This window comes from Ursus americanus, chromosome 16, assembly GCF_024610735.1.
Source record: "Ursus americanus isolate L20-20 chromosome 16, mUrsAme1.1.p, whole genome shotgun sequence".
Classification (NCBI taxonomy): Eukaryota; Metazoa; Chordata; class Mammalia; order Carnivora; family Ursidae; genus Ursus; species Ursus americanus.
Window position 1 is genome coordinate 61,235,349 of NC_142142.1, and position 18,158 is coordinate 61,253,506.

The 18,158-nt window shown below is 42.9% G+C and overlaps 1 protein-coding gene and 1 long non-coding RNA gene across 5 annotated transcripts in view; one reads left to right on the forward strand and one right to left on the reverse strand.

The window, feature by feature from the left end:
* CASP4 (caspase 4) lies at positions 1–16,075 on the forward strand. Of its 4 annotated transcripts, none has more exons than XR_006779709.2 (10): positions 1–121; positions 2,406–2,465; positions 4,117–4,371; positions 7,891–8,000; positions 8,833–9,006; positions 10,170–10,404; positions 11,210–11,353; positions 12,560–12,669; positions 14,170–14,471; positions 15,969–16,075. XR_006779709.2 is itself a non-coding variant. In XM_045797664.2 (10 exons), the coding sequence occupies exons 1-9, from the start codon at positions 106–108 to the stop codon at positions 14,266–14,268; spliced, it is 1,203 nt and encodes a 400-aa protein (XP_045653620.2). In that variant the 5' UTR covers positions 1–105; the 3' UTR covers positions 14,269–14,273; positions 15,969–16,075. The 4 variants fall into 4 exon arrangements, 3 of the variants coding, with proteins under 3 accessions (XP_045653620.2, XP_045653621.2, XP_045653622.2); XM_045797664.2 differs by having other exon boundaries at positions 14,170–14,273; XM_045797665.2 differs by having other exon boundaries at positions 4,207–4,371; positions 14,170–14,273.
* LOC148108829 (uncharacterized) overlaps positions 9,249–18,158 on the reverse strand; it is a 21,467-nt gene continuing 12,557 nt past the window's right edge. Inside the window, exons 2-3 of the long non-coding RNA XR_015727027.1 lie at positions 12,542–12,796; positions 9,249–9,469 (exon numbers count right to left, since the gene is read on the reverse strand). This is a non-coding gene — a long non-coding RNA (uncharacterized LOC148108829). The remainder of the gene's footprint in view (positions 9,470–12,541; positions 12,797–18,158) is intronic.

Genomic DNA, 18,158 nt, shown 5'->3' on the forward strand with positions numbered 1-18,158 from the left:
GATAAAGCCCGGGCTCTGATCGACTCTGTCCTACGGAAAGGGTCCCAGGCATGCCAGATTTTTATTTGTTATATTTGTGATGAGGACTCCTTCCTTGCAGAGAAGATGGGGCTCTCCTCAGGTAAGGGTCAATGCCTCACACTGAGGTGCACGGAGGTCCCGTGTCCTTGTGCCAACGTTTGATTTCTTCCTTGATCAGGTCTGTTTGCAGACAACTTCCCGGTTCCTTGCTGTAGGGCCCCATTTCTGCATCAGTAGGTCTACCGCAAGCCTCCTGCTTCTTCCTTTTTGGTCCTTTGACCCCCGGAGCCTTCCTTTGATTGGAGCTCGTTTCCCAACCTGAGTATGCAGTAGCTCCTTTGCAGAAATTCATGGGGACAGTCTGAAAAGCTTCATGCCACATTCTCCAGTCATCCTGGCAAAGCACTGACTCAGTCTCTCTCTCTCACTGTCCATCTCTCTCTCTCTCACTCTCTCTCATTAAAGCCCAGGGGAACTTATGTAGTCATCTGATATAAAGATTCAGATACTTTTTATAACATGTCTCCAAAATTTGGCTCTCCAGGAGGAACAAAATATATTTCAGGGATGGTGGAATACTCAGAATAAATTCAGTGCTTACAGAAAAGTAAGGATTTTAAGTGGACTCTTCTTTCTAGTTACGCCCTCCCATTTTCTTTTGAGTAAGACTGTCCCCCAGCGTGGTTCTGGGCTGTGGACCATTCTATTGAGGCCCAGCCCTTATACCTCCGGTCCTTCTGAGAGCCCAAGACCATGCATAGACATCTGAATGGCCCTTTCCGTGGTCACTTAGTCCCTCCACACAGCAAAGACAGGAGGTCCAGTGGAGTCCAGCCCTGGTCTCTTTGGCACTTGCCAAAGCCATTTAGAAAGAGAAGATGTTCTTTGAACATGAGAAGCCTTTTTTCCTGGGAATTGGTCAAAGCTTATGCGTGCCAAGTGACATGGCAAGCATCCACTGATGGATAATGAATTTCTCGTTTTTCTTTCGGTAACTTTTTCATTTAATAGATTCCCCCAAATTAAAGATAACCAATAAATAATGGTAAGGGTCTAGAATACTTTTACAATAGCCAGAGAGCTCATCCTGGCCCTGTTCCTCTCCCTGCACAGCCCTGGAGGCACTTGTCCAACCCAAGGGACACTCTACGCCTGGAGTTGGCCTCTCCAGTCGTCACATGATGCCTCCCCAGTCAGGATCGTCATGGCTTTGTCTCTCCCTCATCCATCAGCCAATTTTTGTAGGTTCATAGAATATGACAATGAGATATACTATTTGGATGCACTTTAATGGGAGAGATCTTTCTAAAAGAAGGTTCTTGGTCATAAGAAGACCTACTTCCTATTGCCATAAAAAGGCCTCTTCCAGAGAACGTTCCTGAATTCAGAGCAGGGAAATGGACCTTATTTTGTCTACAGAAATTCTGTCCTCAATCAGTACTATAAAATAAAGATTGGGGAGTATTTCTCATTTGTTAGCTTATGCCAATTCTGAAAGTTTCCGAAATGAGTTTCTCAGGTGGGTGTTGTCATACCGAGATCCTCATAAAACCTTAAACAAGTTTAAATTCAATTCGTGTCCTTAAAATCAACAATCATAAAAGTGACCCAAGAGGATCTATTAATAGGTTTGAGGGATTTTATGCAGCCAAACACTGTAACTGCAGCTTCCCACTGTTTTCCTCCTCTGAGTACAGCTTCTGCCCCTAGTGGGATGGATGCAGATTACAGAGGTGATGGTCAGGGATCCTGGCACATGAGCCCTTAGACGGTGGCCTCTGTGGGCCGAAGGGGTGGCGTACTGACGGGGAGCCCACAGATGCTAATGAAGACAGTCTGCAGGTGTGTGCTGGCTCGACCACCTCCTGTTCGCTGACACTTGGGAAACTGACCTAACACTGACTGCGGGTCAGCCCGGGGGTCACCTCATCCTCATTTTCCGCTGTGATAAATCTTAGCAAAGCTAAGTGTCCACGTGCACATGCCTGTTCTTTTTCGTTTTCTCTGAAGTCCAGGCCAGCTCTGAGTTAGACACTCGACATGGCATACACCTGTCAGGCAGCAGCAGTCATCCCAGAAGCCACCTTGAAACAGGAGAATGAAGAGACCTCTTGATTCTACAGCTGATGCTCACTCAATCCCCCCTCATCTTAGAGAGCAGAAATGGAGAGTCCCTCCCAGACACTCCTTTGTTCTGCCTCCAGGGGGAACGTTCAGTCAGCCAGCCTAGCGGCCTTGGCTTCTTAGTGCCGGGTGTGGTTCTAATCTAGCTGCATTCTGAACAGGCCTGCAGAAGGTGTGTTCCCTAAGGAGTGTCCAACACGCTGGGCGAGATCCTTCGGAGATGGTCAGTGACTATGTTAATGTCCTGAATCTTTCCTCAGGTACACCATTTAGAAGTCAGCTTAACTCAGACTCTCCAGCAGCAACTCTTCCTTCACCAGGTAATGGTATTTTCCAAGCAAGAACATTTTTGAACCTCATCTCTCTTGACATTAACTCAAGGTCCACGGGATGACCCCAGGGTGAGAGGGTGATGGGATACTCTCATGGACTGAGCCTATGCCTTTCTCTCTTCTTAGTCTCTGTGCTTGAGCAGAGCCAGCCCTGCAGCTCTACCATCATGTTCATAATCACAAATCTAAATCTGTGTCCCACACCTGACGACCCACTCGACTATGCTAGTGCCAACTGAACATAGGCACTCACGTCTCCCTCAGGGAGCTGAGCCCGCCACCCTTCCCCTACCTTGCTTCTCTTCCAGTTTCCCCTGTCCTGGTTAAGGGCACCACTATCACCCAGTTATTCCAACCAGAAACCTGAATTATCTTGGATTTTCCTTTTCCTCACTTCCAACATTCAAGCAGTGGCCAAGGTTATTGATTCCTCTCTCAAATCCAGCTCCTGCTCTCCACTTCTGTTTCCACTACTATATTTCAGAATCCTAATTCTTATAGTGGCCTATGGTTCTTCAGCCATAGCTCTTACTATTTTTTTCTTATCATTAAAGAAATAAATCTATCCCTTTCCCCTATTAGACTTTAAACTTTATGAGGAAATTAGACACATCTGACTTATTTGTGGGTAAGATCCCATCACAGTAGCTGACTCAGTGTGCATGCAATAAATGTTTGTTAAAATACTATTTCACTGAATAATTTCATCAAAATTGCTAGTATGCTAGGCCATGAGAAAAATATTTGACACATGCCAACTGTGTTATAGCTCTTGCTCTATGGACTGTTTAGAGAGGAATGAACAGGACAAACAAGGTTCCTGCTCTTATGATCTTATAAAGATACACAAAATATGAAATAATAGGTATTTAAGAATTTCCACCATCAAATTAAAGCTAGCCAAGAATTTTGAGATGGAAATGACAGTACACACAATTGTATCAGCTAAGGTGGTCCCAGATAGTAGTAAATTAACCTGGTGTCAGGTTAATCTACAATACAGAAAGATTAGTCATTAGATGATTTTCAGTTAAGAATTCTTATTGATATAAGATCTTAAAATATCAGGGCTCTGGGTGCATTCATTCATTTATTCATTAATTTATGCATTCAGCAAACATGTAAGTAAGTGTTTGTAAGTATTTTAAGCACAAAGATGTGGGAATGAGAAGTGGGAACAGAGATACGGATTCAAAGACATCATGTTTTTACCAAGGAAATTCAATACAGAAGGAAAAGATCCTACAGTCTAGTGGGAAAAATTTACAGTTCTAGGCATAGCCTGGCCTCTCCCTGGAGCATGTACTACAAATGGGTCGTCAGCACCGTGAGAAAGAAAGATGTGAAAGCAGTAGATGGCCAGGAAGTTAGCATCAGGCCCAGTGTCACAGAAGAAAGATGAGAAGCTCGGCCCAAAAATCTTCACTGGGGACACATCATTAAACACAGCCCAGTGTGAATTTGACGGGCCCAGAGAACTCTATGGATATGACGAAAGAGGACGTACTTTACGGGGCAGATGGCGAAATAGTGGGAAGGCAGTTTCAGAGGTATGTCCCATAATGGGGAACTTTCTAGAGACAGGGCAAAACTCTTTAAGTTGTGCCTGTAGTTGAAGGAGTGTTTGTATTTCTGACAGAAGACAAACATGACAAAAACCCATTTAAGATTTTGGAAACTGTGGGAAAAGAACTCATTACTGGTGTTTTGCATGGCTTGTTGGAAAAAGATGTTCTGAAATTGGAGGAAGGAGAAAAGAAAAAGTTTTACGATGCGAAACCTGAAGACAAGCCCCGGGTCTTTCTGAACTCTGTGCGGCAGAAACGGCAGGAGGCAGGTCAAGCCCTTGTCCAAACTTTCATTAATACGGACAAATATTCCACAAGTGTAAAAGGTAAACTGAAATCACTTAACAATGGGTGTCTGAAATTTTCCAGAATCTACTTAACTCCAAGGCCCCTCCGGGATCCTCCATGATCCCACCATCCTTCCATTACTAACGCATAGTTTTTACTAAACCGGTCATCATCCTCTGAGAGGCCACCTTGCCTTTTGTGGGAGGGATTCACTTTCCAATTAGCTATGAAGCCAAGTCCTTGGCTCATAGAAAGAGCTGACTGTGGACGCTGTGTAGTAAAGGATACCTGCATGTGAGCCCAGGTTCTGTCACTGTAGACACTCCGTGATTTCATTCCAGCTCCTTAACCTCCCTGGGCTGATGTCTCAGCATCTGTGAAATGGTGACAATTTTGGTAACTTCTTCACAGGCTAGGGACATCATGGCAGGCACAGGCTGACAACTCCAAAGACAGTAGCTCTTACCCAGAATTCTTCTCTGAGCTCCAGACACACTTAGCTCTAGCTGCACATTCAACATTTCTGCCCCAAGACTCCACTGACTTCACAAAACTAACATCTATAGTGTTAAACACGTGATTCCCCCCATCGGAGCTGCTCTGCTTCTAATCCCTTTCTATCTCATTAAACGGGATGATAATCCATCAAGTTTCTTCACCCAGAGTACAAGTGTTTTTTCACGAGGGAATAGTAGCTCTCAGCAAGCGCGGACCAAGGGCGGGCACGTCAGAAACATAGGATGAATACGACAGATGAACAACGGGCTGGCAGGAAATACGAGTTCTCATAAGTATTACTTCGCTTCTGATATTTAGACCCTTCTAGTGCTTCATCATTTCTGTACGTTACAAAATATGATCAGGAGAACTCCTGTAAAGTGTCCAATCTATTAAAACACGTTAAGACTTCTGACCTAGATTGAATTATAAATATTACTAGAGCCTAAATAGCCTCTTGCCCAAGTTCACCAGTGACAGACTTGATTCATACAGAGCTGAAGCTCAAATCCCAGACCTGAAATATCAGCATTGATCAATAATAACAATAATAATAAGCAATAATAAACAAAAGGCAATAGAAACTATAGAGATCTCACTACAGCAAATATGCTTTTTCAGCAAGTCCCTCACGGAGGAGGGATGTTCTGTCCAGCAGGAGACACGTGCTAGTCTGACAGATCTCCAGTATGGTAGCCTCAGCTGTGTTCTTATTAATATGTGAGTTGGTCCTTATGCAGGTTTATTACTTTCTCTGAAATCTGAGATGGAACGGAAACAATTTGGATAAAAAAAAAATCAAAGATCATTCAGCAAATGAGAATCGAAACTGAAGTCATGGGAGCCTCAGAATAATGTGAAGCCCCCAGGAGTCACCATGAGCATCAAGCAGAGACAACATCAGGCCACGGGCAGAGTGTGGGGCAGGCAGGAGTCAGGTTGGGGTCCGCTCACCACGTGCCCAGTGGCTCCCTGGGCGCTCTCTGCACCCGGGGCCTCTGGAGGAATCCTAGGGCACCCACAGGCCAGGAAGTTGGGTGAGCTGGGCTACTGGTGTACAGAGGGACCTTGGACACGGGCCTCTGGACACGGATATCATTCTGATTTATTTCATTTAACAAACTCATATATGCACATACCCTGCAACGAGCACTGTTAGTCTGAGGAATAACTACTGAGGATAACTACATCTCCCTTGGCAGGTAGGTGGCTTTGTCTTACCTTGGACCGGTCTCTTCCTTTTTCTATCAGTTTAAGGGGTTTCTTGAGCATGTCATTAAGTAACAGATAAGACCGACGTTAAAATTTTTATCTAAACTCCGCCTTCGCTCGTTTCTTTCTGTGTGCTGCCAGGTGAGCGGAACCCCTTTTGGGCAGCAGGCTGCACTACAATATTTATTATGTTGTAACAAAAGGATTCATTTTCATGCTAACTTTACTGTTAAATGTGAGGTAGAAACCCTATCTCATTCCCAATTTTATCTGCGAACACGGTATCTGTACACAGATACAAGATGGTCATTAGGAGTTGATGCTTGGTAATTAGGATAGTCACCAAACCTGGACACAGCCTGGAAACAGAGGAAGCTTTTGCTGGGAAAACATACCCTCTGACCAGAGACTAGCCCAGGACCCTGGACATCCACACAGGGGTGGAATCTTCTGGAATACAAAGGGAGAGCAAGTGTCTCTGTTTAAGAAATGTTCAGGAAGCCTGGTTTCCTTAAAGATTTACAATCTGGTGCATCTCCAGAGTCAGGTTTTTAGCATTCGGTTTAGAAAGACATTTATCACAAAAATGTTATTTAAAAACTAATGGAAAAAAATGAGTGAAATAGGAAAAAAAAGTATAAAATATAAAAACTGAAAATTTTATATAGGATAATGTTGCTTTTGTCATTTAAATAAAAGAAAATCAGAGGAGTTCTTGGTTGGCTCGCCTCACTGAACACAAGGGTTTATTCCTTTCATGGACAAAATCCTTGTTACATTAGCTCTTGGCAAACTGCTAAATTCTGTTGATGAATTCCTCTTCCTCATTTCTCCAAGGGCGGGCTCAGGACTTTCCAAGCTTCTTACACAATCTCAGTTAAGTGAGGCCAAGCAGGGTCGGATAGTCCTACATTTCTCTAGGGATTAGGTCAGGATGAGTCAGAGAGAAACTTCTCTACGTGGGAAGAGGTATTGTTCTCACACTGGAAACAGGTTGAAAACTGCATGCTAGCTGGTTCACACGTTGGGGACAAGGACACCCAGAGCACGTTAGGGTCCCTGACAGACAACCATCTGGTCGACCCTGGAGGCAGGGCTGGTTACTAGATAGCGTTTCTCCTTTAAGTCGCTGACTTCACAGCTCGGTGAGGAGACACCACAGCCCGTCTCCTCTGTGAAGGTCCAGAGTGTGCACGTTGGAGATTCCATTGCGTGTGTGCGTGGGTGTCTGTATGCGCCGCCTGAGGTGGGAGTGGACTCAGGATGGTACACCGTCCGACAGGAGAGCTACCAGCCACACTTGGCTACTCAGGGCTGGAGTAGTGGCCAGTAGCACATGTTGACAGGATGCGATTTTGCATATATCATGTTAAAATATATTACCCATATTAATTAATTTCATCTGTTTCTTACCATGGACATTACAAAATTTTGAATAGCACATGTGGCTCAATTTCATTTCTAAGGGACAACACTCCAATAAATGTTAGCCAGGATGTTCTTGCTCAGAGACAATAGAAGGATGGATGAGGGAGGACTCGAGAGTAAAACGGTTTTTGCTGAATATGGAAAGGCTTAACATGACCCCAAATCATGAAGGTGTTTTCTTCAGAATTATCAGAAACCTACACTTGAATTTTCAGGTGGATCTGCTTCCTCTACTAACAATCTTCCTGTTCTTTCCTACTCAAAATACATTTCCTCACAGGAGAGGTTAGACACAATCATAAGCCCTACATGTTGAAAGATCTTCTTCCCATGATTTCCCTTCTCTGTCAGCATTCTTAGGTGAAAATTGGGTCACAAAGGCAGATATCCTAATTTATGATCCGTGATGTGTCCTGCAGCTTTCGAGGACATCGTGCCTGGGCCACCTGAGCCAGAAGAGTCTACAGATACTCTCAAGCTTTGTCCTCATGAAGAATTCGTGAAACTGTATACAGAGAAGGCTGGAGAGGTGCTGTGCTCGGTCCATGACATTGAGAATAAAAGAGAAACAACTGTTTTCACTAACGACACGATTTCCTAAAACACTGATTGCAGAGTTGGGGAGTGGGGACAGTGGTAATCTTATCCACACATGCTCTGAGCAAGGAGGAAATCATGTGGGCCTCACATAGACTCCAATTCTCTTTCAATCCCATGATAGAATACAGATCTCTCATCTTGTTCATTTATTTGTTCTCGAATCCATTTGTGATTCATGACAATTTTAGCTGTAGTTACAGAAGTGAAATATTTATAAAAGAATATGGCTGAGTAATAGTTGTTTGCATTCTAGTTGAAAAGCCTAGACATAAAGCATTTCTTAAAATATAATTAAAGTCTGTATAGCGTTGCATGTTGATGTGTTTTCAAGAAAAACTACCAAAATAATAATGTCACCAAAGGAAAAGGACCATTGGTGTATTCATTTTTAGCTGGAGCCAGTGGCAAGTGTCTCCTGGCTTCCACAAAATTGGATCTAAATCTTGAATGCTAAGAAAGACTTGACTAGGTAGAGAAGAGAGAAGAGGAGAGGGCAGGAAGTATTCTAGTCTCCTGAAGATTCTTGAGTAACCATCCCAGCTATATCCTTGGTCCTGTTCCGGGCTCTTAAAAGATAACTTACTTCCAATTTGCACCTCTTGCTACTACTAACTCAATCCATTACAAAGAGATAGGAGGGCAGTGTCTTCGGACGGGGGAAGGGCAGCTAACAGAGCCCTTAGCTGTAACAGTGATCGGTGGATGAGGGTTTCAAAGGAGATTTAGGCAAATCAAACTCACTGTATATCCATTTCCTGCAGATCTACCCAATAAAGGAGAGACAGGATCGTACTCGTCTCGCTCTCATCATATGCAATATAGAATTTGATCATCTTCCTCCCAGGAATGGGGCTGAACTTGACATTACAGGGATGAAGAATCTGCTGGAGGGCCTTGGCTACAGTGTGGATGTGAAACAGAAACTCACTGCTAAGGTAGGGGTTCCGCACCTGCCCCAAACATTATATATTCAACACGCATCCTACTATGAACATGTTAGCTTTAGCATATTAGGCAAATACTTTGACATCCTTAGGCCGAATTTGTGTGTGTGTGTGTGTGTGTGTGTGTGTGTGTGTGTGTGTTTAAGACATAAAAGTAGGAAACGGAAAATCTGTCTTTTTTGAGCTCTAAGTATCCTCAGTTCCATAACTGGACAGAGTGATTGGCAAGTGTATCCAGACAATCCTTAGTTCCAAAGTAGGATGATTAGGACTCAGCCCCAATAGCCCAGAGAATCCTAGAGTGATGTATACTTCATAGGACAGTACTCACCATATAAGCACCAAGTTCCAGCTGTGTTCCAGGGGCTCTTCCTGGCACCGGGCACAGGTCTGTAAATGAGACAGGAGCTCCCAGCTGCAGTGCTCTAGGCTCGCTTGGTGTGAGATAATCGTACTGTAAGCAAAACAGAAAATTTCACAGATTTGGTGTGTCTCTGTAAAGTGAAAAGAAAGTTAAAAGTAAGTGAAAAGAAAAAAGAAAAAGGAAACATGAGAGCACACTGGTGAGTGGGGATCCCAGCACATGATGTTAGATGGGATCTTTGGGGAGTGAATCCAGGAGCGGACACATGAGTACGGGGAACCACACAGCTCTGGACAGCTGTGGATGAACTGCATTCCGAGTCAGAATGGAAGCCACACAGGAGCCACACAGAAAGACCAGGTGGCCAGAGCCCGGGGAACATGAGGCAGGGTGGGAGAGGAGTAATTGTACACCAGAAGTTTGATTTTATTCTAAGCACAGTGGGAAGGGTTTGACAAGGGAGCTGGAAGGATGCATTTATGACACAAGGCTCTTATCAAGTAATGAGAGGAAAGACAGAGATGGAAAGGAAAAAGTATGTAAGTGACAAAAAGTGACTGTAAAATGTAGCAAGAGGACAGTTTATATATTGTCATCAGGAGTGGAAAGTTCTACCCACTGCTCCATTATAGAGAGAAACATCAGACAGCCATCCTCAAGCAAGCAGTGCATGAAGGGATAGCGAGTGGAGCATTCTGGACATTTCTTACACTGCTGCTCCTGATAAGCAGGAGGTAAGACCAACTGAAATGTTTCTCCTATCAAAGTAAGATCTGGTGGTTTTTTTCAGGACATGGAGTCAGCGCTGCGGGCATTCGCCGCCCGCCCAGAGCACGAGTCCTCAGACAGCACGTTCCTGGTGCTCATGTCTCACGGCATCTTGAGTGGAATCTGTGGGACTACGTTCAGCCCGGAAAATCCAGATGTGCTACCTTATGACACCGTCTTCCAGATCTTCAACAACCGCAACTGCTTCAAACTCAGGGACAAACCCAAGGTCATCATCATCCAGGCCTGCAGAGGTGGTGAGTTCTGAGATGGAAACCCCAACGGTCATGAAGGTGTCTGCAGAGAACTGTGATGTGTGCTTTGTTTCTAGAGGAGACGAACTTAGACCCCATTGGGTGCAAACAAACTAGACTGAACTAGCAGGAAACTCCCCCCCAGGGGGCTAGTATCATGAGCATTTGTCCCATCAGCCATCAAATTTCTGTTCAACTTAATCCAGGGGACGTGGTGAAGAAGACCACCAGAATTCCTAAACCACAGTTAAACACAAATATTCGAATCCTGGAACAAAATAATTTTAATGAGGGCTTTCCTCAACATTTTGCAGCCGTTTTGACAATCTCTGGCTTGAGAACAATTTCCTTTGAGCGTGAGCATATGATGCAACAGCAGCACCCTTTCTTCCTCAGGCGCACTGAAAGGGAAAGGAGTAGGAAGGTGAGGGAACTTGGGACAGCAGTCAAAAGAAACTTCTTTTTTTCTGACTTCCAACTGTCCTTTAGCTTTGTGGAGCAATGTTTGGGGGAAAAAGGAAATAAACATAATTTAGCTAAAAAATGTAACTACGCTCTCTGAAATTATGCAAATAAGGCTTTAACCTCTAATCTCTTCTTGGCAAATGGGTTCTTCTAGTTCTGTGATGCTGTCAGCATTACTTGGCACATTGCTGAAGGACCCCAGAGGAAGGCAGAGCGCTGTGTGTGTGTGTGTGTGTGTGTGCGTGCTAACTGGTTGGAATAACTACTTAAAAACAAAGAGGTGGGCAATTGCTCTAGTCATCCTGAGAGGCATGCAGTGTGTAGAAAGTTGATGTCTCCACAGAAAATCTTGGGGAACTGTGGGTCAGTGACTCTCCAGCAGCCTCGACTGACAGCTTTTCACATCAACCTCTGCTCCTGGAGAGTGACGTCGTCTACAAGGTCCACGTGGAGAAGGACTTCGTTGCTTTCTGCTCCTCGACTCCACGTATGTGTCTTTCCAGTGCACACAGGGATTTGTGGGCCTGAGGCCACCTCTGAATGATTCTAGAAAATCAACATAGTCTCTGTGCAGCAATGAACGGAAGCAAGTTTTAAGTGTTGTCGATATATTTTAAATCTTGTCTCATCTGTTCTATGGAGACGAAGATTCTGTTTTCCCCTTACCTTCTAAGATTGTGCTTTTATTATAAGCATTGCGCTTTACAGTCAAAGGTGTACCAAACATTAAAACCACCTAATGCAAGGAACTCCTTTTACCATATACCATTTTAAAATAAATGATTGATTCATTTTTCTACTAAATCCATTCAACATTTTGAGAAGAGTTTTTATGGATCCTGGGACTGGCCACCCTTTCTCAGATGACCAAGTACAAGCCTTTTGCTCCAGACTCCCCATCCGATGCTGTCTGGATGGTGCCACCACACGCCCCAGCACCACTTGGATGCCCCTTTAAAAGAAGTAGAATATGATACCTTGGGGCTTATTTGGCCTACTAACAGTAGGGCGGTGTTTAGTTCTTGACCTCTACTTAACATCTGAAGAAGACTTACATTTGGGTGTTCCTAATTTGCAAATTTTTATTTTTGGTCTTTTTAAAACCACTTTTTGAAATATGATTGACATATGCCAATCATATTTACTGTATAGGACTTAATGAGTTTGGAGATAAGTATATATATGTGAAACTAAAACCACAATCCATGCCATAAACATAACCATCCCCTCCGAAGTTTCCTTTGCATCTGTTTATCTATTTTGTTTATTATATTGCGAAGGAGAGCATGGTATGTAATCTGTAAATGGCCACCTGTGTAAATGTGGTGACATTCTTGAATCCTTCTGAGCTTCTATTCTTTCTTCTGTAAAATGGGATAATTCCAGTTATCTCTCAAGCCTCTTTTGAAAGCCGAGTGCATGAACATAGGGCACATAGTTAAAAGTCAGTCCTAAGAATATGACGTAACCGCTGTGCCGCAGTTCTGGTGAGCTGCCCTGTTAGTTCAGCCTCTGCTAGTTTTATGTTTGTTTGTTTGTTTGCTTCCTGTCGGTGGAAAATGAGTTAATGTAGGATTCTAGCTGCTTCTCCTACACACCTCGAGATAACTACCAAGCTGTGCTTTAGAAAAAACTGTAAACAAAGTAAGAGTGAAGGCCACAGCCCAAGACTCACCACTTCCTGTCTTCATAGATAACGTATCCTGGAGACACGTCACAAAGGGGTCTCTCTTCATTGCACAACTCATCGCATGCTTCCAAAAATATTCTTGGTGCTGTCACCTAGTAGAAGTATTTCAGAAGGTAAGCTTGTGTTTCTTCTTCTAGTCGTTTGTTTGTTCAGGAAGGCTTTCCCAGATGACAATGGCAGAACTGGTCAGGCAAACACAAGTGGAATGCGACCTGGTTCCTGTCATCTAGGTGTTAAAACCTGATTTAGGAAAAAAAAAAAAAAGTCAATGTACTGTAGCAGAAGATCAAAATATAAAAAAATAATATAAAATATAAGCTACTGTGTCATGGGGTGTAAGTTCTTAAATTTCAAAGAATGGGAGATATTTGCATTAATTTTCATTGTTTATTAAATAAACATGGACTGGGTGGCGTACTTGTGGGCTCTATCCTGGTGACAAAGGGGTGAATGAGACACGTGTGACCTAAGGTTCTGTAGCAGGTACATGCTTGTGAGACACACGGTCACTGAACAAGCAGGCCAACAAACTAATGTGTAGTTACAGGTTGTGATGGGATCTGTAAAGGAAAAGACCAAGGACATGTGAACGATAAGATAGGAGACGATGGTCTGTGAATGGAGTGGTCCAGAAAGGGAGACCTGATGCTGCTTCCCCAGCTCTGAATACTCCTTAGTCACCCCTCTTTCCCTGTTTACTTTCCTCTGTGGCTCTCCCCTCCATGTACTCAGTGTATGTATTTATAGGTTCGTTTTTTACCTGGATTTACTCACTCACATGTAAGGAGGCAGGCATTTGCTAAATGCCTCAACATTCAGGCACACAGGAATTAATATTCATTGAATGAATAAATGCATGAAAAAATCAATAGTTGTCCCCCCACCTTTTAGGGAGCAAGGGATTGGTATTAAGGACATGGAAAAGTGTGGTTGTGTTTTCATTCAAAAACACAGAGAACAGCTGTACTCTTCTGGAAGAAGAAGGCTATACCACTAGTAAATTGGAGAAGACAGCAGCATGACATGAGTTGGGGGTCTCTGAATAGGAACTTAACAAGTTAAGTCCTTTGGATGAGTAGGATTTAGACATTGCACTTAGAAGGGCATTTCCAGGAAAAGACTAGAAATAATCGATCCAGGTTAAGTAGGATCTCATTGATCAGCCTGTGGCAAAAGACTTCAGGTCAGCTTGGTGGCGGAGATGTGAAAGTTGGCTAGTGTTCTGGACTTCAGAACAAAATCCTGGGATTTGAGTCTCATTGAATTGAGGAGTTAGCCCTCGTGGATGTAGAAAGTAGAGAATTCTCAAGATCCAGTTCTCATGAACACATTCCAGGGGAAAATTGATTATCAGATCAGAAATAGAAAACAGGAAATGGAGTTTGAAAGGGCTTGGATTAGGCATAAAATATTTGAGATAAAGAGCATCTTCTGACATGCGTGTCACTTTTAAGAAGTAGGGCAGCAGTGGCAAAGAGTCTGAGTGTCCATGGGGCTGGCCCATCAACTCTAGGAGCACCCTGAATTCCCAGAATTTCCTGGCTCATGGTGGAAAATCTCTTCTGAGAATTCATAAGAGGCATGTCTCATCCAGCCCCTGTTTTTGTTTTCAGGTACAACAAGCTTTTGAAAAACCAAATGTCAAAGCCCAGATGCCCACCATTGAACGAATGTCCATGACAAAACCTTTCTATCTCTTCCCTGGCAACTGAAAATAGTAAGTGTCAAGAGTTGCTGGCAGGTGAAGTAAACGGGAGAGTAATCTCGGTGGTGAGGTCCAATGACCAAACGGCAGCTGACCGCTTGGGTGGTCACATCCATGCTCCCTGTTGATGTGGTCTGGCGGTTAGTCGCTGATTTTGACTCTACTCCTCTGCATCCGGATCCTGCCTCCTCCTCCACACTCGATCCATCGGTGAGTTGAGCCCAACCAGGTCAGGAAGTAATGAATTATGCAGGACACAGGGGAGCAATTATTAAAATAGGAATGTCCTCATGTTTCCATGATGACTTATATTCATCTCTCTCATTCCCTCTCTTGCCCACCTCTCCCACATGCCGAGTCCCCGCACACTGCCTCAGGTCCCGAGAACAGAGGAAACAGAGGAGCAGGGAGAGAGCGGACTTTGGTCCTATGAGTGCATATGCGTCACATCGCCACTCTGAGCTACCGTCGCCAGACAGGATGAAGGCTGCCCTGTGTAGAGGCAGACTCTGGGTCTACACCGCTCTCCCAGAGTGGACCTCACACTCCGAGTGTGCTCTCACACCTGCACACGCTGCTCACAAACCCCTTCGAGCACCCACCTTCACATGTAGTAGTAATATCATTATTACTATTTTTAGTCAAAATATTTTAGATTGGGTACATCAAGGTTAGACCCAAAATTATTTTACTCACAGTAGCTTTACAACACTCTTCATGATACGCAATTGTGAGTCTCCCTCTTGGAAACATCATTTAAATTCTATTTTACTGTGAGGTTTGTCTCAGAAGTTTCAATATGTGCCCATGCCATCTCCTACCCCTGGTTTCTGACACAGTCACTGCACACTTGCCCAGTTCAGTATAACAGCTTTTAAGGCCTGATTAGTCCAACAGAACCACATTTGGGGATTGAATTATTTATGGGACTAGTATTTATCAAGCACCTGCTATGTTCCAGGTTCTGATCCAGATGCTTGTAATATACCAGGCAACAAAATAAGTGGAGTCCTTGCTCTGATAAAGCCCATGCGCAAGCGAGGGGAGACAGACTCTAACTACACAAGGAACTAGATCCGGTGTCAGAGAGGGAGAAGAGCTAAGAGAAATAAAGGAGGCTAAAGAGACAGAAAGGGTGGATGCTGTCGAGCTAGACAGATTATTCAGGCAGAGTTTCCTTCAAGTGATAAAATGGTAAAGTAAGAACAAGGAATGGACAGACTGGGGGGTGGTGGTGAACCTTGTGGTTCCTGTGGCGGAAAAGTGTTGCAGCTCAGGGAAGAGCATGTACAAACACCCTGAGGCAGAAATGGGCTTCACGGGTCTACAGAAATGCAAAGAGGCGGGAGCCCGGAGGAGAATGAGATTGGGGAAAATGGTAGAGACAAATTCGGAAAAGTGGTGAGAAGCCTGGTCACGTGGACCTTGGTGGTCACACGGTAAAGGTTTCAAATGTTTTATCCCGAGTGAGACAGAGAGAACCTCTCAAGTGCTTTTGCACAGAGAAATGACATAATCGAGTAACTGAGATTTTGCAAAGATCACCTGGAATACTTTTGGGCAAGAAGACTACAAGGGTCACAAATATAAGCCAAAGGAAGTGGCAGAAGGCATCTGGAAGAGGATGGAAACGGAACCATGAGAAGGGACGGACTGAGGCCTTCCGGGATGGCTATGTTGACATTCTGCTCTTTTTCTCTCCTTCAGGGCATCGCAGGCAGTCCAGTCCTTCTTGACCGACTTTGAAAAGCACTTTGCTAGCACAGCATACTCATGTGACCTTTTGTATCTCAATAAAAATGAAAACAAATGAACTGTGTCTTTTGTTTCCTCTAATGAGGAATAGGATTTCAGTTAAAATGGTGCCTGAATGGAAATGAAGTGGAAGACGCGAGCTGGATTTTCCAACTTTGTGACTCACAGAGTGTGTGCACTTCACGGGGGGAACATAACTGGCCATGACTTGCACACAGCAGTAGGGTGATGGGAGGCGGTACCTATCTGGAGACAAGAACTGTAAATTGGTCAGCTCCTCATCCATATACTTATCAAACCCTGGATCTATAGAATGATCTAGAAGAAGTTTTCTAATTTATTACTTAACCAACATTATAGGTTGAGCTCATTTTTTTCCCCTTCAGTAAACTATGAATTCAGCAAATTAATCCCACGTGTCTTTCTTCCTGCTATACATTTTTCTTGTTAACTACTTCTTCCCCAGATGTCTGCACTTTCCACATTTTAGGGAAATTTTATCCTTTAGCCAGACCTTGGCTGTTGTCTAAAATAAGTTGGGCTTTGGTCCAAGATGGTGTAAACTCAATATATTTGTACAGACACGCAAATGTAATTAGATAAATCACAGCAAAGTGCCAGGGAGTGTCAGCAGTGGAAGGGGTAATGTCTACTCTTCTAGAAGGATGAATGTTGGTAGAGGAACTTTGGCTACATGGGCATTGGAACTACTATGTAAGGAGATGTATCACTTCTTCTCTGTCCACAGAGAATGCTGGATGGACATTTTAGTACATAGATGAACTAAATTTTAAAAAAACAGAAGGGTGCTCTAGATGTCAAATATAAACATAATAGTTAAAATTTATATGGATTAATTGTACGTCAGGATTACTGTAAAGCTTTTGATCAATGAAATGGATTTTTGTGTATAAGTAACTAATTAAAGCCTCACGACAGCCCTGTAATTAGGACCAGCATCCCTGTTTTACAGATATTATGGAGCATAAATAAGCTGTGCAAAGTCACAGTTAGCAGGTGAACGCCCTGAACTTTCTCTGGAATCTGAGTTGTTAACCATTGTGCTGTGTTGCTTCTCCAAAGCAAAGAGACTAAAACTGTAGGGATTCCGAATTGTAGGGGTTAACTGAATGTTGAATTTCAAGGGTTAACATGACAAAGATTCATGATGGCTTTATTTCTGGACTTGGTCTGCCCATGTAGACACATAAGTCACATCACAAAGATACAAAAATTCACATCACAGATGCCTCATTCTTTGACTACTGAGTGGTATTATCAGAAACCCAATAACAGAAAGACTGTCTCACATCTGCATATAGCGCAAAATTGAAACACACACACACACACTCCAAACATAGAACTATGTGTACACATACACACATACAAAAACCAGGAGGAAAAAATATGCACTAAGCATTCAACTTAAGAAGTCAGAAAAATACTAATCCAATACATAAATAGAAGTAAGAAAATAATACAGATTAAAAAGAACATGTGAATGAAATCATAATGAAACAAAGGACTGAGTGGGTCACTGAAGCAAACGCTGGCCCTTTAAAAAAATTAATGAAATCACAGACATTCAGCCAAGACTGAATGTGAAAAAACAGAATTAGCACAAATACTCAAGATAAAAAGGTATGATGAATACAGATAAACATAAATACAGAAAAAAAAATAGAGACTATCATACATAACACAGGAAATATATGGAAAATTTGCTAGAAAAGGTAAATTAATTAACTTAATACATGATAAGATAAAAAGCTGAATGGATCCATAAACATTAAACAAATTAATTTTTCTTTGTCTGTCTGCAAAAAAAGGTTAGTAGACCCAAATGGTTACAAAGACCCATCTTACAAAACTTCTAAGAAACTGATAAGCTCTACTTTCAATAAACACTTCCAAATAAAAAAGAGAAGTGCACTTCTTAAATTCTTTTACAGGGCTTATATAAAACTGAAACAAAATTAGGGAAGAGGAAAAGTTAGAATACTGGGTGATTTCTCACAAATGCTCATGTAAAGATTCTAAAAAAACATGTTAGCAAAGCAAATCTAGCCATGTGTGAAATAATATTAATATTTATTAGTTAGTATTTAATGATACTATTTACTCTAAGAAGGGGTTACAGTT